The 22,923-nt window shown below is 56.8% G+C and overlaps 2 protein-coding genes across 6 annotated transcripts; one reads left to right on the plus strand and one right to left on the minus strand.

The window, feature by feature from the left end:
• DRP2 (dystrophin related protein 2) lies at positions 1–17,466 on the plus strand. 5 transcript variants are annotated; one of them, XM_052673459.1, is made up of 24 exons: positions 1–273; positions 5,778–5,925; positions 8,577–8,710; positions 9,093–9,249; positions 9,444–9,564; positions 9,775–10,043; positions 10,208–10,354; positions 10,618–10,696; positions 11,159–11,219; positions 11,463–11,524; positions 11,724–11,798; positions 12,529–12,730; positions 12,884–12,969; positions 13,502–13,659; positions 13,745–13,911; positions 14,011–14,122; positions 14,338–14,474; positions 14,760–14,825; positions 15,025–15,090; positions 15,226–15,369; positions 15,864–16,101; positions 16,182–16,302; positions 16,373–16,462; positions 16,964–17,466. In XM_052673459.1, the coding sequence occupies exons 2-24, from the start codon at positions 5,818–5,820 to the stop codon at positions 16,981–16,983; spliced, it is 2,820 nt and encodes a 939-aa protein (XP_052529419.1). In that variant the 5' UTR covers positions 1–273; positions 5,778–5,817; the 3' UTR covers positions 16,984–17,466. The 5 variants fall into 5 exon arrangements, with proteins under 5 accessions (XP_052529419.1, XP_052529416.1, XP_052529420.1 ...); XM_052673460.1 differs by having other exon boundaries at positions 2–273; positions 16,376–16,462; XM_052673456.1 differs by having other exon boundaries at positions 16,373–17,466.
• Positions 17,467–19,238: 1,772 nt separating this feature from the next.
• On the minus strand, positions 19,239–22,921 carry LOC128076194 (aryl-hydrocarbon-interacting protein-like 1). The gene is made up of 7 exons (XM_052673590.1): positions 22,371–22,921; positions 21,682–21,861; positions 21,390–21,578; positions 21,148–21,324; positions 20,914–21,055; positions 20,292–20,539; positions 19,239–19,838 (listed from the first exon to the last, which is right to left on the minus strand). The coding sequence occupies exons 1-7, from the start codon at positions 22,464–22,466 to the stop codon at positions 19,239–19,241; spliced, it is 1,632 nt and encodes a 543-aa protein (XP_052529550.1). The 5' UTR covers positions 22,467–22,921.
• Positions 22,922–22,923: the final 2 nt, after the last annotated feature.

A 22,923-nucleotide genomic window follows, 5' to 3' on the forward strand; every position in this document is an offset into this window, starting at 1 on the left:
TCCCCGCTGCTCTCCCTCCCCTCCCTCGGGCTGGTGGCCAAAGGACCTCCAAAGGGTCCAAACAGCACGGCGTTGTCCTTGTTCCTCCCTCCAACAGACCCAAGGGTATCTCGGCGTGCTGGAGAGATGCTGCTGGTCCCGGCGATCGCATAGCAACGTGGCGGCGGAGGAGGCTCAGCCCCAGCATGCAGCCCTGTCACGGGCACTTCTCTGCTGATTCACAGCCCCTGCTCCCGGCTGCTGCCCGCCTTCCCGACCTGGCATGCTCGGAAGGTAGGCCGTGCTGAAATGCCACCGTGGGGCTGGGAAGGGGGAAGCAGGGGCGGCTGTCCTCGGGTGCCTTGGGTGTGCGTGCATCCCTTCAGAGAGATCTGCAGCCGTCCGTGCGGGCGAGGGAACTCACAGAGCATAAAAGAAAGGGGCTGGGGGCACGCGGGGCACGGCTGGGGGGGGTTAATGATGCTGTTCCCGTAGGGGAGGCTGGGGGTCGGATAAGGGTGCTGATATAGGCTGCTTTAGCGATAGGGATCAGGATATTACTTTAAGGATGCTAAATGCAAACAAAGCAGAGAGCGTCCCTGCTGTGCCAGCTTTCCTCCTTTCCCTGCTGAAGGCTCATCTCCCCTTTGGCTGAGCTGCAGGACCACTCAGAGCAGGCTGTGTGCTGGCCTGCTGCTGTTCTCCCAGGAGCGTTCTGTAGGGCACAGGCAGGGATCGGGCTGTTGTCCCAGCACTGCCCTTTTGTTCACTGCCTTGCCCGGTGCAGCACCGCTCCCTTTATGTCTTGATCCTCCCTATCCCAGCTTCCTTCTCCTCATCCTCCTCTTTCAAGGCCTCATGTTCCACTCCTGATCACCCTGCCATGTGTGTGGAGCCACTCGGAGCAGGCGGGATGCCTCGTGGGGTGACTGTGGCTCAGTGCCACCTGGTGCACACCAGGCTCTCCCAGTCCTCAGCGCAGTCCCTGAGGTGTTGAGTCTTCCCTTCTGCAGAGTGAGATCACTGAAGCAGGGACTGTGCCACTGCCCTGTGCTGCCATGGGACAATTGGGCAGCCTGGGTTAGGTTTTTATCATGCAACCAGATCTCAGTGTGGTCACATTTCATCTCTGCCCTTTGCACTTTCTTTCTGCCTGCCACATCTTTGTCTCTCTGGAGCCATGAGTATTTTCTCTTGCTTATTTTTTTGGGTGACCTTAATTGCCTGCCCTGAGTCTCCTGCAAACAAGATCCCATGCAAAACCCTTTCAGGATGGGGACGGGCTCCTGCTGTTCTGCCTGCTTGGTTTGGGGCCACCTCCACCACCACATCCCAGTTCCACGTGCAGAATGCTGCCAGGTGTACAGTGTGGGAGGGGAGATGAAAGGGAATGAATTCCTGGGATAGATAAATGACACTCATGGAGAGTGCTCAGGACCACAGCTGTGAGTGGGGTTGCCCAGGTTGCAATGGCTCTTCTCAAAAGTACGCAAAGTGGAGAGGGGATGGGAGGGAGTGGATGGGTTCAACTGAAGCCCTGGCTTCCCAGGTGCACGGTGAATTTCTGATTATAACTCCATTTTGAGAAGCACGTTCAGGTCCTCCACTCCAGGCTGGGTGCCTCTGATAAAAGCCTGGAAGTCGAATTGCAAATCTCCTGAAAATGCAGGAGGAATTTGCTCTTCCAAAACCCTCATTTTCACAGGTGTTTAAAGATCAAACAGTTTGTCGGAATGAAGCCAAAATAGCTCCAGACCATTTTCCTTTACTGTTTCCTCTAGCATAAAAATGAGGCATATCCAACACAGCTTGAGGAAGGGAAGGAAATGGGACCTCTCATGGCTGGGTAGCATGGAGTGGGGGCAATTGATGAGGACCAGACTTGGGGTGGGGGCAGAGCTCTCAGTGCACAGATCTTAACACCAGAAATGAGAAATAAAGTGTCGAGGAAGCTGAAAGTGGCATGGCAAATGGGTGATGTGTTTCTCACCATGCAGCAGGACTTGTTCCTCTGCTAACAGTGGGGAAGGCAGCACAGGTTGTTGGAGGAGAAAGGCAGGCAGAAGACTTGGGGCTTTCAGTGGGTGGAAATAGTCTGGCTGCAGGGCTACAGAGCAGGCAGAGTGCTCTGCAGCCTCCTTACAGTCATTAAAACAGTTATTGCTGCCCTGCTGTCCCTTCTGGGCATGGGGAGAATTCTGGCTTCAGCCCCTTCACCTTTTGTCTGCCCATCCAGCCCTAAGGGGCTGTGAACCCTTGGCTGGGTTTCAAGGTGCAAAGCTTGGTACGCAGTGCCTGCTTAACTGCAGGAGGAGGAAGGATGGGAAGGATCCCTCAGCAAAGCGAGTTTTGGAGAGAGCAGCTTCAAACCCAGCTGTGAGTCAGGAAGGGCACATGAAAGAGATCTCAAGATCTTCCTCAATTGCCACAAGTTATTTCTGTGCAGAGAGGAGCAGTTGTTTGGTATGGCCACCTATGGGCACACACTGTTGGCTGGGGACGTCCAGATCCCCAGTTCCTGGATGAGGAATGTAACCGGTGCTGTTATTCAGCCTGAGATTTGTGTGTATTCTTTGGCTTGGGAAAACAGAGATGCAGCAGAAGAGGCTCTGTTTCTTTGTTAAGACTTATGACACCTCCGTATCCCTTTCTGGTTGTGAGCTCAAAACCTAAGTGGTTATCTCAGCTTGTGGCTTGTTCAGTGGGAGAGTGCCCACTTAGTGACTAGAGTCCCTTCCACAACACATGTCCTCCACCACGTGCACCAAAGCTTTCATGCAACTTGCTAAGGACATCTGCTTCACTGAGGGGCCCTGTGCTGCCATTAACCATGGGGCAGGGAGCGCCCTGGAAGGACAGGTTGTGTCACAGGAGATGAAGATTCATGCAGTGTCTTGTTTGGCATCTGGGTTTTGGAGCACTGAGATGATGGGGCTCTCAGTGCCCACGCATATGGGTGGTTGCTGCTGGCCATTGTAGAGCAGAACTAGCAGAACTGGGGGCTGAGGGTGGTTTCCATGGAGGGTGGCTGAATATCTGCTCCTGGTTTGTAAAGAGATGGAGCCCTCCATCATGGTGTGGGTCCTTCCTCTCCTTGTGTTGTCTTTAAGCTCAGCCTCCATGGGATGAGGTCTTCTGTCTCCCCACGCCTTGACCTCGTGGGGTCTTGGGAATCAGATCCACCAGCCACAGATCTCAGATTCCAACTACTTACTTACAGATGCAGAAAGCCATTTATTATTATTATTATTTTTGGTGGAACAGGATGTGTATCTGCACCACTGAGGGAGTCCTGCTGCCTTCAGCTTGGGAATGCTCCCTTTGTGAGTGGATACATGGGAGCTGAACTTTGAAATATCCACAAGCCTCCCACCTTTCCCCTTAAAGGACACTGAGCTGAAATGTTATTACTTCTCTGGTACTGTAAGCTAAACAACAACAAAGCCATTAACATTTCCAACAGCAGGGAGTGTGTTTGTATTTCCATTCCCCTCCTGGGACAAGGGCTGAGCTGCCCTGTCTCTAAACCTTGCCTTGTTTTCCCCTTAAAGGCCAGGATCTGAAGTGGAAATATTCAATCCGGAAAGAACATCTTGAGATGATTAGCAATTCAAAACATCAGCCTTGTGATGGAGGGACCTCTTGCCCCACGTGCTGTATTTGCTGCTCTTTCATGTAGAGAGAACTGCAAATCCAACACCCACATGGGATTCTGGCTTCCAGATGAGTCCCCATCCTGGGGCTGCCCACAGAGATATGGGGAGGCTGCAGTGCAAACCATGGTGGGGATTCCCAGGTTCTGGGGACAGCTTGGGGCTGGGTTTCTGTCAGGAGGGTTTTAAACAGTGCCCCAGGCTGGAGGAGCTCTTTGCTGTCCTCTTGTGCTTCTGCAAGGACTGAGGCTCTGTTCTTACATCCCAACCCTGCTCCAGTTCCCAGAATGTGCTCACTGCCTTCCCTCCCAGTGCCTGCATGTGCTTTCAGCCAGGCTGCTTTCATCACCCACATTTTTGTCGCTGACACCTGGCTGCAGCACAGTGAAGTGGGACCCAGCTCCTATTGGTGAGCAGCCACAGCCAGCAATGGCCATGCAGCCCAGGAACATCCCCAAGACACCTGATTTGTGTGCTGCAGGGCCTGAACACAGTGCTGGGCTGCAGCACTATGGCACAGAGCAGAGCAGGAATATTTCTCCTTCTGCAGGAGCTGGGATTTGGCAAGGGCTCACGCACTGGTTTGCTCGCAGCCTTGCCTTGCCGTCTGCTTGTCTCTCCCCTTGAATGTGTGGCTCTGTGCTGGCTGCTGTACTGTTGGGTTATTTTCAGATTCTCTTGGGTTCTCCACGCACGGATGTCAGCAGCTGCCTGGGATGGACTCTTGTTCCCAAGTGCTGTAGCTCTGTGTCTGATGGGACCATGCCTTGGTCCAGGGAGGCGAGGAGCCCCACAGCCAGGAGGTGCAGAGCAGAGAGCTGCCAGCCTCACACCCAGAGGGCAGAGCAGCACCGACCCCAGCCACAGAGATCTATCCTTGAGCAAAAAGCAGTTCCATGCTGGTGGAAAGCTGAGGTGCTTGCAGGCTGGTGGCTGTTGGGAGATGTCGCAGAACCTCATTACCCAAAGCCGTGAATTTCCCACTTGGAGCTCAGCAGGATTCCACGGAGGCAATTTGAGGCAAAATCTCTTTTTGCGCCCTGAGAATCACATCCAAGAGATGAAATTCTCATCCATGAAGTGTTCAGGAGGGTGAGGGCCAGCTCAGCCCCTGCCAGCACTGCTATTCTGGCAATAGGGGATGTCCTTGTCTCCTGTCCATGGGTGAGTTTACCCAACGAGGCCCCGAAGGCATTTGGAGCTGTGATGTGTCTGCGCTGGGGAAGGCAGCAGGGCAAGGTGCTGCCGTGTGCATTCTGTGATGCTCATTTGTGCAAGTGGCAGGAAGGGAAGAGGATGGACTCTGCATTATGTGTGCATTGGAGAGCTCAGCGCGGGCTGCTCGGCTGGAGATGGGGAGAATTGTGGCAGCAGAAATTGCGAAGGGATTAAAAAAAACATCAGAGGATAAGCTGTTCTCTGAATGTATGCAGCGGAGGGGGAAGGCAGGGGAAGCACACAGGGCTGGGGAGAAGGAGCGGCAGCCCTGAGCCCTGCACCGAGCTCCTGCACCTCTCACACTGCTTCTTTCTGGGCTTTCTCTTCTCATCCACTCTGCATAAAGAGGAAGCAGCGTCGACAATGGGGCAAACTGCCGTCCTGGCTCAGTCGGACCCCAGGCAATAAAAACAAACCAGCAGCAGCCGGAGGGTTTGTTTGGCTATGCACAGCGGTTGTGGGGCTGCTGCTGGATCGCTTTATGGTCGCACAGGTTTTAAAAATTGAATAAAACTGTGACTTTTATGGCTCCTAATAAAAAGCGCATAAAAAGGGAACCAGTTTGGCGAGGAGAGGCAGTGAGGTGCTGGGAAATTTCCTTTCTGGATTCAACAGCAAAGATACGATGTGTTTGAAGGTATTGTCTGTCCTGGGTGCGGTGGGAGCTCTCCCTGCTCTGCTTTTCATGCAGGCATCTCCTGTGCTTTGGGAAACCCGGTGCTTTTTTTAAACGTAGCATCGTGTGTGGGCCAACAGGATGGCAAATTACATAATGAGGTGCGAAGAAGCGGGGGGAAAAAAGAATTGGCTGTCGAGTCAGGAAGAAAAAAAGATTGCGATGGCAGAGAGAAGCTGACCCACCTGCAGGTGCTCAGCCCCCACGTGGGCTCAGCGTGAGGAGGGGCTGCCTGCTCTACTCTGTTCCAGGTGCCCGGGGTCCTCCCCGTCCCCATGAGCGGCGGTGCCCATGCAGCCCCTGGTGATGCAGGAATGGCCCTTCGTCGTCCCGCGGTGTCCTGAGTGGCGCGTGGCTGAGCAGGCGCGGCGTGGATCTGCTGCCCACCCGCTGTCCCAGGTAAAAGCCCCTGTAGTGTGTGTGCCCATGGAGCAAGTGGGGACCCCCACCCCGACCCCACATTGCCTCGTGTGTCGTGAAGGCTGTTACCTCCCCGTCAGTGCTTGGATTGCAAAGTGTTTCCCAAAGGAGAGCGCGAGGGACAATCTGCAGAGCTGCTTTTAAATGTTCCTTTGGAATAAGAAACAAGGGGCTGCTGCTGCTGCCAGGTGCTCTGATGTGTTTGGATGGGTTTGTTTTCCTTGGACGTGGGGAAGGATGTCGGCTTTGGCTGAAAAGGAATGTTTGATGAGGGAAAGGAAGGGCTGGAAAGCGCATAAAGAAGCAAAGACTGAGGTGCTGTGGGGTGGAGGAGACTGTTCTCTTCCTGGGCTGTTTTTCTTGAGGATGCTCTGTCCTGAGCATTCCTGCTCACCTGCACTGGGAACAAAGAGGGCAGCTCTGCAGGAGTGGAGTGGAGTGGAGGAGAGAAGATCCCACTGAAAAGGTGTGAACGTTTGGGCTGCATCCACCTGAGCTTTTCTCTGTCCCTGCGTGGGGTGTTGACTCTGAGTCAGTGTCAACCTAGCAGGGTCTCCTCCTTCCTGGCTTTCTGCAGCCTTCCTCTGCTGTCCCAGTCAGTCTGAGCACTCTGCCCAGGCTGCCACAGCTGGCTGAGCCTTGCTCCATCCTGTGGTTCTGGGGCTGGGGGGTTTTGGGAATGGGTAAAGTAGTGGGAGAAGCAGCTGGCAGTGCCACCAGCGGTCAGATGTGCAGGGAGACAGGGAGCTTTTCATTCCCTCCCTGTAGGTGGAGGAGAGCACGGGAACAATGCTGGCCAGCAGGACTGTGGGGGACATGGGGAGCCAGCCCAGAGCCTGCTGGCAAAAACAAACTCTTTACACCCAGATGGACAGGAGTATCTGTACTGGCACCTAGCACTGAGCTGGGGCATGGAGAACACCTTGGGGCTAAGTCTGAAGGGCGGGTTCGCCTTCTGGGTTGTCAAAGCTTGCTGGGACCTGGGTACCCCTACCCCTGGCAGTGACCCTCGTGTGCCCCCCAGCCTCATAGGGTGAGGGGTGTGCAGCGGTGGCACCCCGGGGGTTAAGGCAGGTTGGAGGCTGCAGGAATGCCACAGGCACAAAGCTGGGATTGAGGCTGGCGAGGAGGCACAGCCGCCCCCCTCCAGATTCCTGGGGGGTCAGCGCTGGGGCAGCCCTGTGCTGTGCTCACAGCTGTGCTCACTGCCTCCCGGGCAGCCGCTGCTGCACAGCAGAACCGAGGCAATGTCTGCTCCAAGCAGCTCTGCTGCACCCCGAGCAGGCAGGAGACATCACCAGAGCCTGCGTGAGTCCTGGGAAGAATCCTGCTATGGGGTGGAGGGGGATGTGGGCCCAGGCTGCTGCAGACCTGGGGAAGGGGTGCTCAGGGGATGCTCGGGTAGATGGTAATGATTCTGCCCTCTGCCTGCTTGCAAGGGGTCGTCCTAGGGGGGTAGGTGGCCCATGCCTGGCCACTACTACTGGCTGATCCACAGCTTGTAGTCAGTGTGCTGTGGGCTTTGAACACCTGGGCTAGAAGGGCTGTGGTTGCTGCTAAGCTGCACTGCATACAGGTAGAGCTGCTCTCCTGCTTTGGCATCCCTGAGTGGCAACTCACTTTGGCAACAGGAGGAGCTACGCAGGCAGACTGTTGGTTTGTGTTTATTTTTCCCCATGTGTGAGCAGCAGTTTTAGCTCAAGTGATTCATTATGTATGGCCCCAAGATCGCAGTGAGCTCTGTGGGCGACAGGTTTCTCTCTTTTCTCAGTGCTCCTGGAGCAGCAGGGCGGGGGAGCAGCCTGCAAACCGGCATTAGATGCCCTTGGAAGGAGCAAACTTAGCAGAGCTGGGTTTGGCTCCCTCCATGAGAGCCAGCACACAGTGGGCACTGCTTGGCCAAGCTCTGGGGCTGGTGGCTCTCCCAGCTTGCTGCTCTGGAGCACTCCAGCAGCCCATTGTCAAGGCAAGGAGTACCAACACCTTCCCTTTGGAAACACTGCTGCCTTCTCTGGAGAAGTTTGCCTGTTGCATGGGCTGTTTAGGAAGCGATAACGCAGTTTATTGTGGTTCATTAGTCACCTGGGGATAATTAGCCCCCAAATGAGTTCTGGTAGCAAAGTAGCATGAGAGTGAATGCTGTGCACAAAGTACATTGACACCTTGCTTGTAGCAATGTAGTGTGTGAGTGTGTGTGTGAGTATGTGTGTGTACACACTGCATGCTTCTTTGGAAAGGAAATCCCTAGCCTTGCTCACCCAAGTCCCATGAGATGCTCTTGGTCCTGCCAGCCCCTGTTGGTATGGTCAGTGAGCACAACGATTTCATTGCCACTATTAGAGGAAATGGGTGTGAGGCAGTGGTGGGGGCTTAGGGCAGAATTGCTCACTCACTGAGGATGCACAGCACCCGTTTTCCAGCTGTGCTGCTGATGGAGCTCTGTGCACATCCGGGGCAGATTCTGCTGCTATTTGCTCCCATCGGAGCAGCTCTTGTGCCACTGGTGGTTCTGGGGAGGTGTAGGGGAGAAGCAGTGGTGCAGTCCCACATTTCTGGCACTGGGTGTGGTGCTGTGAGTGCTGGCAGCTCCCTCTGGGCATCACATCCCAGCCAGCTCTGTTTCTGCACAGGTTAAAGGCTCTCAGGATGGCACAGGAGCTTCGTGTGTAACCCCCCGGGTTCCTGACAGTGCTGCTGGGCCGCAGGCCCCTCTGGAGATGAATCTTTGTTGGAACGAGATCAAAAAGAAATCTCACAGCCTTCGGTAAGACCTCTGGCCAGCCCCGTGGGCTGCTTGTGCTCATTGGGAGCTTTCCGAGCTCATTACCCATATGAGCTCAACCTTCAGAGGCTGCAGCTTCCAGCCAGCAGGACAGAGAGCTTAACTGGGGCGTGTTAATCGCCTCTTGCTTCATTGCTGACTCCTGGAAGCTGCTCAGCTGTGTAGACATAGAGCCAAGCCCCCTGCGCTGCCCGGAGCACAGTCCTGGGTGCTCTGTTGCCAGCTGCAATGCACGGGGTGTCTGCAGAGCATCCTTTGCCCAGCACCTCCCACCCACCTGCAGACACAGCGTCCCCATAGCTGGGAGTTCTGTGGGGCCACAGCCCCGTCCTGGTGACCCCACGCTGTCACTGCCCTCCTCCAGGGCTCGTCTGGAGGCGTTCTCCGACCACAGTGGGAAGCTGCAGGTGCCCCTCCAGGAGATCATCGACTGGCTGGGCCAGAAGGATGAGGAGCTGTCGGCACAGCTGCCCCTGCGTGGCGATGTGCTCCTGGTGCAGCAGGAGAAGGAGACGCACGCGGTACGTCCCCGTGTACCAACCCGGGCTGAGGGCATGCATCTGCACCCATGGCCCTGATGTCACTGAGGAGTCTCTGCAGGTGGCCCATGTGGGCACTGGATGAATAAATCACTGCAGCCCTCAGCCAAAGGGCAGCAGGATGTAATTCTCCAGCTCAGCCTGTCATCTCCTTCGTGCCCTGCTCTCCTCTCCAGGCTTTCATGGAAGAGGTGAAGTCCCGGGGGCCGTACATTTACTCTGTCTTAGAGTCAGCGCAGGCTTTCCTCTCTCAGCATCCATTTGAGGAACTGGAAGAGCCAACTTCAGAAAGCAAAGGTCTGTGGAGCCCTCGTTCCTCATTCTCCTATGGCCCTTCTGGGGCTGGACTGTGGGATTGGAGGGGGGTGGCTGGTGTGACACGGATTGCTCTGCCTCTTGCCGCAGCACATCATCTTTGTCTGATTCTTTGGTAGAAAATAGAGCTGTGCTTTTGTCCTCGGCTCTCGTTTTTGCCCTCTGTGTGCCTCACCTGCTTTGCTTTTTCAGATGTGTCTCCCCGGCACCGCATCCAGAACATCAGCCGCTTCGTCTGGAAGCAGGCGAACGTAGCCAGCGAGCTGTGGGAGAAGCTGACAGCCCGCTGCGTGGACCAGCACCGGCACATCGAGCGGACGTTGGAGCAGCTGCTGGAGATCAAAGGGGCCATGGAGGAGCTCAGCACAGCGCTGGATCAGGCTGAGAGCGTGCGTGAAACCTGGGAACCCATCGGGGACCTCTTCATCGATTCCTTGCCAGAGCACATCCAGTCGACCAAGGTACTTGTGGCTCTGAGAAGGATCCGGCTTTGGTCTGCAGGAGGGTTGGGCAGCAGCCAGCTGACCCCAGCTGACTCCCAGCTTGGAGCAGAAGGATCACATCTGGGTATTGACATCTTGGTTCTCCTTCCTTCCCTGCCTTGTGCCTGGATGTGGTGCTGCAGCTCTTCAAAGAGGAGCTCTCTCCCATGAAGGATGGGGTGAAGGTGGTCAATGACCTTGCACACCAGCTCGCCATCTCCGATGTCCACCTGTCCATGGAGAACTCTCGCACCCTGGAGCAGATCAACACACGTTGGAAGCAGCTGCAGGTGACGTGAGGCGAGGTGGGATCTGATGGGGGTCATTAGCTGCTCTGATTGCATTGATATCTGTGAAAATATGCATAAGGGTGGGATGGAGATTTGGGTTGTACTTCCCCAGCCTGTGGGAGGAAGTTGAAGGCTGAGCAATGTGCAATCCAGGTGAGGAAGATGATTTGGAGCACATCTGGGTCCATCCATCAACTTTCCAAATGGGGTTGCCATCCCAAATGCCCAACGGGTGCCATCACTCTCCTCTGTCCATCCTGCAGGCCTCCATCAACGAACGCCTGAAGCAGCTCCAAGATGCCCACCGGGACTTCGGGCCGGGATCCCAGCACTTCCTCTCCTGTACGTGGGCAGGTCCCAGTGGCTGAGCTGGGGTACAGCAGCATGGGGTGCAGGTCCTTGGGCAGAGCACTCCCGAAAGCTGAAGCAGCACACCTCATAAATCTTGTACCCGGTGCAGGAGGCAGCAGCAACGCTGAGCCCTGTGGGGCTGACAAGTCTCAGTGGAGACTTGGTGCCTCTACAGCCCTCATTCTCCAAGCTGGGAGGAAGGAAGGATGATATTTTCAGCTGCTGGAACTGATAAGATGCCTGTGGGGTGGTGGGAGGGTCACAGAAAGGCTTCTTTCCTCTAGGGTGGGATGAGCATAGGATGAGCCCTCATCTTCCTGAGGTCTCTCATGGGCAGTGTCTTAACCTCTGCCAGCACCTGAGGATGGGGGGTTGGGGAGCACCCACCATCAGCAGCGCTGACCCCAGGGAGCTCCCAGCTCTGGCCTGACCTCTGCTCCTCTCTCCTTGCAGCCTCTGTTCAGGTTCCCTGGGAGCGAGCCATTTCCCCCAACAAAGTGCCATACTACATCAAGTGAGTGTGCTCTGTGGCAGCAACAGGAGCTGGGGGTGGGCTGGGGGAGGCACTGAGCTCCAGCTGAGACCAGCAGAGCCGTGCCCCAGTGATGGGTACAACCCCCTGGGCATCCCCTATTCTGCTGTGTCCTGGGGGTGCAGCCTGTGGCACCAGCACAGGGGACATCATCCCATGGTCACTTCCTTGTCTCTGGGTGCTTGATTCCCAGCCTGACACCTTGGCTTCCTTCTGTGCTTCCAGCCACCAGGCACAGACCACGTGCTGGGACCACCCAAAGATGACAGAGCTGTACCAGACGCTGGGTGAGGAGCCTGTCCCCAAAACCCCTTGTCTCTGCATGTGGAACAATGTGAGATGCCCTCAGCCCTAAATGCAACGGGGTGTGAGGCTGAGCCAGGCTTGTGCTGGGTGGGCATTGTGTCTGAGAACAGCCGCTGCTTCCTGCCCTGTAGACAAGGGTATTTAGTTGTGTTTTTTGTCTTCTTTCCTGTGTTACTGCAGCGGATTTGAACAACATCAAGTTCTCAGCCTATCGGACAGCTATGAAGCTGCGGCGGGTGCAAAAAGCCCTGCGATGTGAGTAGGATTTCCCTGCTGGTGGATCTCCTTGGAAGAGGCATTTCAATGAGCACAGCCTCTTGTCAGAGGCAGGAGCCCACCAGGAATGTGCTGGGAGATGAGCCCAAGGCTGGGAAGCTGAGCGAAGTCACAGCAGGATGTCTGCCTTGGGGCTAGGGTGTGAGTCAAAGGGATCAGAGAGCAAAGGGATAAAGAGCCCTTTCCTGTGCTCCTTGATCAGTTCTGGCTGTCTGTATCTCCTTGTTCCAGAAGTGATGTGATCTCTTTCAATATCCACTTGAGAAGGGCAAGGAGGTGGGTGATGGGACTGTCAGGGCAGTGAGTGCTGAATCAGGCTAGGGATGCTGCAAAGCCATATCTGTGAATTTGGGATCCCTGGTGCAACCACCAGATGGGTCAGGAGAAGGGAGAACTTCCCACACCGTGTTATAATGTGGAAATGGCACATTGGCTCCAGGACACCTCGAACTTTGCCCTCCCATGCCAGTACCTGAGGGGACTGCTGCTTTTAGCCATGGCAGCAGGGAAGGAAAATGACACAGAAAGTGGTTTGAGAGGCTGGTGAGTATCTGGGGTGGGGTTCACAATGAGAGAGCCATTCCAGGAGCTGTGCCCATGCCGTCCATGTTCTTCCCTACTGCAGCAGAGCTCTGTCTCCTTGCTCTCAGTTCCTATCCAAGTCATTTCCCCCCCATCTCTGATCCCTCTGCCTGCGCTCTCTGCTCAGTGGACATGGTGACCTTGGCCACGGCCCTGGAAATCTTCAACGAGCACGACCTGCAGCCCAGCGACCGCGCGATGGACGTGGTGGAGGTCATCCACTGCCTGACCTCCCTCTACGAGAGGCTGGAGGAGGAGCGGGGCATCCTGGTGAACGTGCCGCTCTGCGTGGACATGAGCCTCAACTGGCTGCTCAACGTCTTCGACAGGTACCAGCCCTGAGGCATCCCCCCATTGCTGGGGCTGCTGTGCTTGGGAGCTGCAAAATGGCCCCAGCTGGTCAGGATGGGGCTGGCTGGTGCGGGTTTGCCTTGCTGACCCCTCTGCCCAAAAATCCACCCGTGTTATATCTCACTTTGCAGTGGCCGCAGTGGGAAGATGAGGGCTCTCTCCTTCAAGACGGGCATTGCATGTCTGTGTGGGACAGAGGTCAAGGAGAAGTTTCAGTGTGAGTTCCTTGGCAAGCTGGGGGAAGTGGGAGTGCTTTGACTTTCTGGCTTAGCCATTCGCTTCCCAAAAAGAGCAGAGAAGCAGCTTTTGTGCAGTGACTAATCTGCCTGCATCACCTCCCCTCACTCCCTCCCACGCCTACGCCACCCAAATTAGAAGGTGTTTTTGCACAGCCATGGGTGCAGCGTGGGTCCTGCTTGCATGGAGCAGTGTAGAGAATGCCACGGGACAGCAGTTATTCGGTGCTTTTCAAGGGATAAGCTCAGATTGCATGGCCAGGCAGATGTGTTGATGTCAATGTGAGCCCTTTTGCTGCATTTTAACTGTGGTACTGCAGTGGGACACTGGAAGGATGTGATCACCAATGGGTTAAATCAAGGAGCGATGACTCAAGAGGTCTCTCAGCTACTGGTTATTGGGAGCTGATGAAGTTACTTAATCAACAATGGGTTCCTTTCCTCCTGATTGTAGCAGAGCCCAGCTGCCAGCCATGCATCTCACAGGGCTGTCCCCTCCCTGTCCCTTTGCAGACCTCTTCAGCCAAGTGGCAAACGCAGGCGGGCTGTGTGACCAGAGGCATCTGGGTGTGCTGCTGCACGAGGCCATCCAGGTGCCACGGCAGCTGGGTGAGGTGGCAGCGTTTGGGGGCAGCAACGTGGAGCCCAGCATCCGCAGCTGCTTCCGATTCGTGAGTGCTGTGGTGTCCGTCTGTCCGTCGGTGCCCTACGGTGGGTGGCTCCAGCCCTGAGCATCTCCTCCCATCCCTTCCCCAGAGCCATGGGAAACCTGCCATCGAGGCAGCCCAGTTTCTGGAGTGGGCCAACCTGGAGCCTCAGTCTATGGTGTGGTTGGCCGTGCTGCACCGCGTCACCATGGCAGAGCAGGTGAAGCACCAGACCAAGTGCTCTGTGTGCCGGCAGTGCCCCATCAAGGGCTTCAGGTAGGGGCTGGGGTGTAAGTTTGGAACCTCACGGGTACCTCATGGGTCACAGCAGCTCCTCTGCCTCCACTTCTCCCTCCAACCTCCCGATCTCTGCAGGTACCGCAGCCTGAAGCAGTTCAACGTGGATATTTGCCAGACCTGCTTCCTCACTGGGCGAGCCAGCAAGGGCAACAAGTTGCACTACCCCATCATGGAGTACTACACCCCGGTAAGGGGCTGGGCTGCCACAAGTGGCAATGCTTAGGCTGATGCTGTCCCAGCAATGTCTGCCTTGCTTGATTTTGCCCCTCTATGCCTTCTGAGGGCTGTGTCCTCCTCACTTCCAGACTTATCTCTGCCTCCACTGGGTTAATGCCCATCCCAAAGGGCATTTCCTACCTGAGGATGCCAACCAGCACCTCAGCCACGTTCTTCTCTCTGCAGACCACCTCCAGCGAGAACATGAGGGACTTTGCCACCACGCTGAAGAACAAGTTTCGGTCCAAGCAGTACTTCAGCAAGCACCCACAGAGGGGGTACCTGCCTGTGCAGTCCGTGCTGGAGGCTGACTTCTCTGAGACGTGAGTGTGCTGGTGGCTGTGTCACCAAGGAAGGGAGGTGGCATCTCCAGGAATGCTGCTTGGAGGCTATGGGATGGAGGAGTGCTGCCCAAGGATGGGTGGAGGTGGATGGCCAAGGATAGAGGGAGCTGGCCAGGGGTTGATGTGGGGGTGCTGCCCAGGGATGGAGGCAGTTTGTTTCAGCACTGGCCCAGCCCTAAGCTATTGCAGGAGGGCAGCCCCTCCAAGCCCTGGCTGTGAGCAAGGACCACGAGTCTTGCTGACTGCTGTGTTCTTTTCTTCCAGACCAGCCTCCTCCCCGATGTTGCCTCACGCTGACACGCACTCTCGGATTGAGCACTTTGCCAGCAGGTACCAGCACTGCTGTGGCACAGAGTGTGGCTGCAGTGGGGTGGGAGTTTGGGGGGCAGATGCTTCCCTGAATGCTGTGTGTCAGCTCTTGGCAGTGGCTTTGCCGCTGGGGACAGAGAGAGGTCTTCCAGGGACTGCTGCAATTAGAGTGCATTCAGCTGACATTCCAGCTGTCTCAAGCCACTTCTATTTCCTCCAGGCTTGCAGAGATGGAAAACCAGAACTGTTCCTTCTTCAGTGACAGCCTGTCCCCTGATGATAGCTTGTAAGTTCTGCCTCCTCTCCATGCTTCTGTGGCTCCATCCCCACCTTCCTAGGGCACCCCCACCTATCCAGGGGTCTTGCAGCCACTTTTAAGCTCCAATGTTCCTCACCACTTTTCCTCCACTTGCTGCAACAGGGATGAGGACCAATACTTGCTGCGTCACTCCAGCCCCATCACGGACCGGGAGCCTGTGGGCAGCCAGCAGGTCCCAGGCAGCCTGCCCATGGATGATAAGGGGGAGCTGGAGCGCATCCTGGCCCACCTGGAGGATGAAAACAGGTTGGGGACACAGGCAGCTCTTCAAGCAGGGGCTTGAGTCTAAGGCGAGGGCTTGGAGAAACCCAGCTTGGCCCGAAGTGTGGGGTATGGTTTGGAGGATGGGTCCTAAAGCCTTTGGGGAGCACTGAACTCGGTGAGGTCTTGGTGTTCTCCAAGATTCTGTTCCTCAAAAGGTTCCTGCCCTACCTTAGAATGTGTTCCCCCTCTTGAAACCCAAGTACTCCTCTTGAATTGTTTCAAGTGGGCCCTGGCCACAGCTGCCTCTCTCCTCTCTGAGCTCCTGGTGGATGGTGGAGATGCTGCTGGATCACAGCCGAGCACAGCAGGAGGGCTTTGCTTTCCCTGCCTCTGCTCTGAGCCTCTAGGAAGCAGCTGGGTGCCTATTGCCTGCCATCCCAATGAAGTGGAGCTGCAGGCAAAGCCTCTGGGCGGCTCCATCTCTGCATCATCCTCCAGAAAGGAGAGTGGTGGGATTGACCTGGGCTGCCTTGCAGGATCCTCCAGGGAGAGCTGAGGCGTTTGAAGTGGCAGCACGATGAGGCAGTGGAATCCCCAACCTTGGCTACGAGTTCCCCCGAATTGGTGCAGGACCCACGCAACGAGGAGCTCCTGGCAGAGGCTCGGATCCTCCGGCAGCACAAGAGCCGCCTGGAGACCCGCATGCAGATCCTTGAGGATCACAACAAGCAACTGGAGTCCCAGCTGCACCGGCTGAGGGAGCTGCTGCTGCAGGTACAGAGCAGGGCTCGGGGTGGGCATAAGGTGCGGGACGAGGATGGAATGAGGTTTGCAATGAGCCCTTCTCCCTCCAGCCTCCAGCAGAGTCAAATGGCAATGGTTCAGCAGCATCTTCCTTGGCTTCATCTCCACATCAGTCTGAAGGCGGCCAGGCGAGGGATAAGGAGCACGACACCCCTGACACCGAAGCAGCAGGTGAGGTTTGGAGCTCCCTGGCTGATGGCTGCAAAATGCACGCACCGCTCAGCCCGGCCTTTTCCCTCAGCAGATGAGGTGGAAGCCAAAACACAAGAAGTCAGCGTGTGCCTGGAGGACATCATGGAGAAGCTGCGCAGCGCCTTCCCCAACTCTCGAGGTACTCGGGTGAAATCCCCCTCGCTGGCGTCCTACTGCTCCATCAGATGAGGTTTTTTCCCCTGCGGAGCCCTGCCCCGATCCCACCCTCCCCACATGGACCGATTCCCCCACTGCCACAAGCACGGAGAGGATGAGGAGGAGCCCTCCCACCTGCGAGGGCAGCACTCGGAGCCGCAAGCTGGGCAGAGGTGTTGGCTCCTTTCTGCCCTATGGGCTCTGTGCTGCGGATGGACAGAGTGACGGCAGCGAGGCTGCGGTGACCGCCTTCAGGAGAGGAACAGCAGCAGTATGAGCTCTCGTGGCTGCGCAAGGAAAGCTCTTCCAGCAGGGATGGTTTGGGGTTGGGATGGAGGTGGGGCTGCTTTGTGACCGCCTGCTGAATGCCCATGCATACAGCAAGGAGATGCTCCTTGGTGCCAGCATTAACACGCCACAGGGCAGTGCTGCCCCGTCCCACCCCCACCTTCTAACACCTCCTCCCTTCCCATCTCTCTTGCAGGTATGACCTCCCTTATCTAACACCTCCAGAGGCTTTGCCTAACCACTGCCCAGCTGCTTCGCCCCCTCCTCTCCCCATGCTCGTGAGCTGCAGGAGATCTCAGGGGAACATCGGGGCTGTGGGGTCACAGCACTGCTCGCAGAGAGGCTCAGAAGGAAGAGCTGCACGGCACACAGAGCTCAGCACCCTGCTCCTCTCTGGTTCTGCCCTTTAGGGTGATGGGCACCATAACGCTCCTGCAGCCACCGAGCAGCCTCCCAGGGGCTGAGCCAACTCTGTAACAGCAGCCGACTGCCGGCCTTGTGGATGGGACTCTGAGAGGTGCTGGGTTTGTGGGGTAGGGACGAGCCCACACCAGAGCTTCAGCCCAACTAGTAGCCTTATCTTGGGAGGATCTTTATAACAGAGCCTTATCATTTAATTTGCATATATTTCTATATATTATATATATATTCTGTACTTAAATACTCTCACGGACTCATGCCATTAAACCCTAACACTGAGTGTAGTTGCACTTCGCTCTCGGTCCAGCCCAACTCCTGCTCCTGCAGGGACCCTTCCCTGCCTTGGTGGGATGATATGGGGCCAGGCTGGCAGCAGGGCTCTGTTCCACCTGCTGTCCTGGGGAGCATCCTGGGGGCTGCCAGGATGTTGGGCTGTGATGTAGGATCAGGGGCTGCGTTATGTCGAGAAAGCTGCAGAGTCAGGTGCTTTGGGTGCCCCGCAGTGGGAGAGGGTTGGAATGGATAGAAAGGAGCAGCCTTTGGGCACGCCAGGGTGCAGGGAAGGCTGTGTGTTTGTGCATCTCTGCGTGCTGCAGGGATGGGGCTTTGGCTGTGCTGGATGTGCTGTGTTTGAGGAGGGCTGTTGGACCAAGGCAGCATGCTGGGGAGCAGGGAGCTGCGTGCTGTGGGGTTGGCACTTTGGCAAAGGCGTGAAGCAATGGGGGAGGTGTGGGCCTGGTGGGTGGCACGCGGTGCCAGCATCCCAATGTTCTGTGGGTCGCTGTCCTGGGGAGAGGATGGAGGTGTTGGGTTGGCCGTAGCACAAGGTGAGAGAGCTGCTTGCAGTGCCCCAGGGAGGGATGCTGACATGGCAACAGGTATATGGCACCCTTGGAGTATGGCTACTGCACAAGATCAGGGCGTCCCCATAAAAAGAGAAAGGCAGAATTATGGCAAACTGGCGCAGATCCTCACTGTAGGGAGCTGTGTGCCTGCCCTGTGGGCTGTGGGTGCAGGTTTTGGGCTGTGCTGAGGGCAGCAGGGAGGAATGCGGGCGGGCTGACGCTCTGATAACCACGTACTGCTGTCCTGGCTGCTCTGCTCTGGAAAGAGAATAAATTTGTATTTATACTGAGCCTCCGGTGTGTGTGCCGGCCTCTTCTTTCCATGCTGTTTTCCGCTGTACCCCCAGAGCCAGAGCAACGCCTGGTGCTGTGCCATCCTGGAACAGGCCTTCCTGCAGGGCCAAGGACATCCCTCTGCTCAGTGTCACCGCCAGGGCAGAGTAGAAACTGCGAGCAGAGCCGCGGGCAACCTGGCTGCAGCTGCATCCCCTGCCCACCGTCTGCATCCATCCTCTTCAGCAAGTCTGGGGCCATGCAGCAGCTGGGACGCTGGCTGTGCAAGGATGGTACCAGAGAGGGGGAGGTGACAGCAGGGACCCTTGGTGGGCAGTCCTCTCCCTCTGCCTTTTCAGGCTGCAGCTTCTCTCCCTGGTTTTCTATCCCATGTCCAGTGTCCATAGTGAAGTCCCAGCTGCGGGCCAACCCAGGGCTCTGAGACCTCCATCCCAACACACAGCCTTGACCGATGGTGGAAGGCTGATGCGTATGGGTTGATGGTGCCAGGTTGTGGCAGGGGAGTGTTGGGGCAGCTCTCACACCAGAGCTGCAGCCCTGAAAGGAGTTTAAAGTACCTTCCCTCCCACCCCTGTGCTGCAGGCTTCAGTGCATGGCAGGAGCTGGGGGCTGTGATCAGGGATGCCAGGAATGTCCAGGAACAGATCCAGCACACAGTGCCAAGGAAGAGACTTTATTTCTCAGCCAACAGAACTCAGCAGGACCTGGCTGGAGGCTGAGTGGTGATTTGGGGCAGGGGAGGCAGCAGGAGCTGCCAGGCCCAGTGGAAGAACAGCATTGTTTCTGTGTCACTGCAATGTCCCCAGTCTGTGGGAAATGGGATCCTGGCAGCACTGCAGTCCCTCTGCCCCTGCTTTGCCTCCCATGGGCAGCCTTACACCCTGTCCCCCATTCAGCAGCGACCATCCCCACTCAGGCCTGCCTGTGCCCCATTGCAGGGGCCTCAAGCTCTTTGGTCTCCCTGCACTGTTCCAGGGGTGCCCCCAGTCCTGAGGTTGCACCACCCCTTTCCTCAACTGGTGTGAGGTAGGGGGGCGTTTCTGTTCCCCCATCCAGCTCCTCATCTGCACCCAATGGCCCAGCCTGAAGCACTGCCCCATTGGTTATGTTGGTGGAGGGGAGGCTGTCTGCTTGCTGTCCCCCACAGCTGCCCTTCCCCAGCTCCCCCTGGAATGTCCCCTGGTCCAAATATGCAGGTGCCTGCTCTGCAGCTCTGCCTGACTCCTCCCCAGCCACGCTCTTTGCTCCAGTTCTGTTAGCCCCACCAGCTTCCTTCCCCAGCATGAGCTCTCCTTTGTCTGATTCCTCACATTGCCCTTCAGCCAGCTTTTCCATCTCTGCTGCTGAGTTCTCCTCTTCTACTTTCTCCTTCTCTTCTTCCTTCTCCACTGTCTCTTCCACCGTCTCTTTCTTCCCTTCTTGTTTCTCCACCACTGCCTCCACTTCTTCTACCCCATCCTCCTCCTCCACATTCCCCACCTCTTCTTCCCCCTTCTCTCTTTCCTTCCTTTCCTCCTTCTCCTCCTCCATGTCTTCTTCCCTCTCCACTGTCTCCTCCCTTTCCTCCTCCTCTTCCACTGCCTCTTTCTTCCCTTTTTGTTCCTCCTCCATTGTCTTCTCCTTTTCCTCCTCCTCTGCCTCTTTAACCACTTCTTCTTCCTTCTCCACTATCTCTTTTCCCTCCTCCTCCACCATTACTTTTCCTTCCTCCTCCTCTACTACCTCCTCCTCCTCCCATCCCTCCACCCCTCTCTCTTCCCCACAGCTCTCCAGCTCTGCCTTACAGACACCCAGCTTTACTTCCCCACCCTGTCCCACCCCATTTCCCACCACTTCAGCCTCCCCTCGGGCTGTTCCTCTTCCCCATGCTTCCTTTCCACATCCATCCCCAGCCATTCCTCGTTCTCCTTCACCAACCCCGACTTCTCCCATTCCCACGCCCTGCTCCCCTCCATGGCACCCAACCTCCTCCTGCTGCTTCCCACCCATGCCAGCCCTCCCCCCCCGGGGCTGCTGGAAGAGCCCCTGATAACGTTTCCGATCCTCCACGTGCTTCTTCCTCATCCTCTCCCCCAGCAGCTTCAGCTCCTTCTTGACGGCGGCCGCCATGGCGGGGTCGAGGTGGGCCACGCGTAGGAAATCCTCCCGCGCCTCTCGCTCGTTCCACACGGCCGCGTGCGCCTTCGCCCGCTTGAAATAGGCCTTGGCATTGTCTGTGGGATGGGGCCAGTGGGGTCATTGGAGCCCCCAGGAACCCAGGTACCAACACGGGTGTGGGGAGGTGGTGTGGATGCTCCCGTGGGTAAGGGTACCTCGGGGAGCTGGGGACCACGAGGAAGGAGAAACTGGTCATGGGGGTACCTCTGTGGGTAAGGGACTTAAGGAACGTTTGGAGAGCACTGTGGTGGGCTGGGGGATCAGGGGACGTGGGTGCAGGTGTCATTGTGGATGAGGGAACCTGGCTGAAATGGGACACCATGGGATCCAGAGGACAGGGGCACTGCTGTGGGCACCAGGCATATGTGAGCTGTAGGGCAAGTCCCAGGGGCCACGAGCACACTGTGGGGTACTCAGGGCATAGGGGTACCGTTGTGTTTCTGGAGCAGCTCCGTGGTGTGCTCCAGCACCTCGTAGTACTCTCCCAGCTCCAGCTGACACTGGCAGTAGTTGAGCACCAGCGGTGTGACCAGGCTCTCCAGCTTCAGCCAGCCTTCCTCCCATGGCTTCTCCTACCCAATGGGGCATCACGGAGGTGCTCATCCCCTTATGGGGGACTAATTGGCCAAGGAAAGGCCAGCAGGGATGGCAGGAGGTGGCCCACCTTGGCCTGGAGGTTCCTCAGGCAGATGACAGCCTCCTGGTACTTCTCGGCTGCGCGCTGGAAGTCCTTTTGGAGGACGAGGCGGTTCCCCTCGCTGTGCAGCACAGGCACGGCCGCCAGCTTCTCCTCCTTGCTCATGGCCCAGGTGTCACGTTTGTAGGCTGAGGGCTCCTCCACCTGTGTGGGCAGCGGGCACTGAGCCCCTTCCCCGTCCGTTCCCCATCACCCTGCCCTCCCCTTACCCGGAACAGCTCCATGATGAAGATGAGGGGCTGAGGTGTCCGCTGCAGTTCATCCAGGTCATCGTAACCCGTGCTGTGGTAGTCAAACATGTTGCCCATGCCGCAGCGGTGCTTCTGCCCTTCCAGGGGGTCCCGGCCCTCCGCGATCCTCCGCATGCCCTTGGAGACCAGGGCGTACATCCCTGTGTGCTGCAAAGGGATGGAGGCCAAGGCAATGCCACACGTCTTCGGGCTGCACAGCCCAATGCGGGATGCAGATGGCACTCATCGTACCCCTGGACCCCTCACTCACGATGGCATCGCACCAGAACTCCGCAACCTCCCCCGTCCTCATGGAGCAGAGCAGCGTCTCCCAGATCTCAATCTTGAACATCTTGCCCACGATGATCTCCATGGGCATGCCGGCCTCCCGGCTGTCATCGATCACCGTCCGCTCAAAGTTGTCCTTCAGTGTCTGGAAGTGGAAAGTGATCTGCCCCCCAAAAAAGCGTGGTGGTGACGGGGTGGCCTCGTGCTTGGCCTTGGGGCAGGTCTATGGGATAGGAACCCCCCGCAGTGGGGCCAAGACATGAGGACAAGCCTGCTGCTGGTGCGATGCAGGTTGGATTGGCAGCTCTCCATCTACAGCGAGGAGACTGTGCCTCCTACCCTCAACTCAGACAGAAAGCAGCTGGTGGAGCATCGTAATGCTCATCAGTGCCAGATCTGGCTGCTTCCCTTGGGTACCCCTTTTTAAGTCAGCTCCAGGACCTCATGGCATCCACACAGATCTGTCCATTTGATATGGCCTGAGGCTTTTAGAAACTCTATTGGCCCCTCCACTCCCATTTGATGTGTCAGGGAAAGGAGAAGGATTTCCAGCACGCCATCATGGCTGCTGAGCCCCACCATTCCTGGCAGAGTGGCGATGGGCAAGGAGGGAGGTGTCAGAGCTGCTCCCTTCTCTCTTGGGGCTCTGGGATAACAACCAACACGATTTACCTTGCTCCCATCCTGGAACTTCGGCAGCTCCCCTCGGCCTCCGTGCAGGATCTTCTTTCTGACCCCTTCCACATTCAGCAGGTACGTTTCCTCCATGGCTGCCCCCAGGACAGGTCCCACACATGCACGCACCCGTGTGCACCCAGGGCCTCCCCAGGCTCAGCGTTCTCCTTGAGGCAGCTCCCTTTCCAGACTACAGGCATGTCATCTCCCAGAGCTGCCACCAGCCTCCTGCTTTCTGTGCTGGCTGCACCCACACTACAGCAGCCCTTTCCCCTTCCTCAGCACGCAGGATAACACTACCCCAACGTGATGTACTCTGTTGTGTTCTGCCAGCTGCCAAATGGAACTGCCTTTCTAATCCTCTTCCCACCCTGCCAGGTTAATCTGGGATTTGCCTGCCTATTCTGTGAGGAATTAAAGAAACTCCCTAATCAGGAGAACCTCCTTCCTTACGCAGCCTGAGAGTGTGTGGGGTCCCCTTTGCACACAGTTTCCCTTTGACCCCACCGTGCACAGAGCGTTCTGGTGGAAGGAACCCAGCAGTGCCAGG

Source organism: Tympanuchus pallidicinctus, unplaced genomic scaffold, assembly GCF_026119805.1.
Source record: "Tympanuchus pallidicinctus isolate F22 unplaced genomic scaffold, pur_lepc_1.0 scaffold13, whole genome shotgun sequence".
Taxonomy (NCBI): Eukaryota; Metazoa; Chordata; class Aves; order Galliformes; family Phasianidae; genus Tympanuchus; species Tympanuchus pallidicinctus.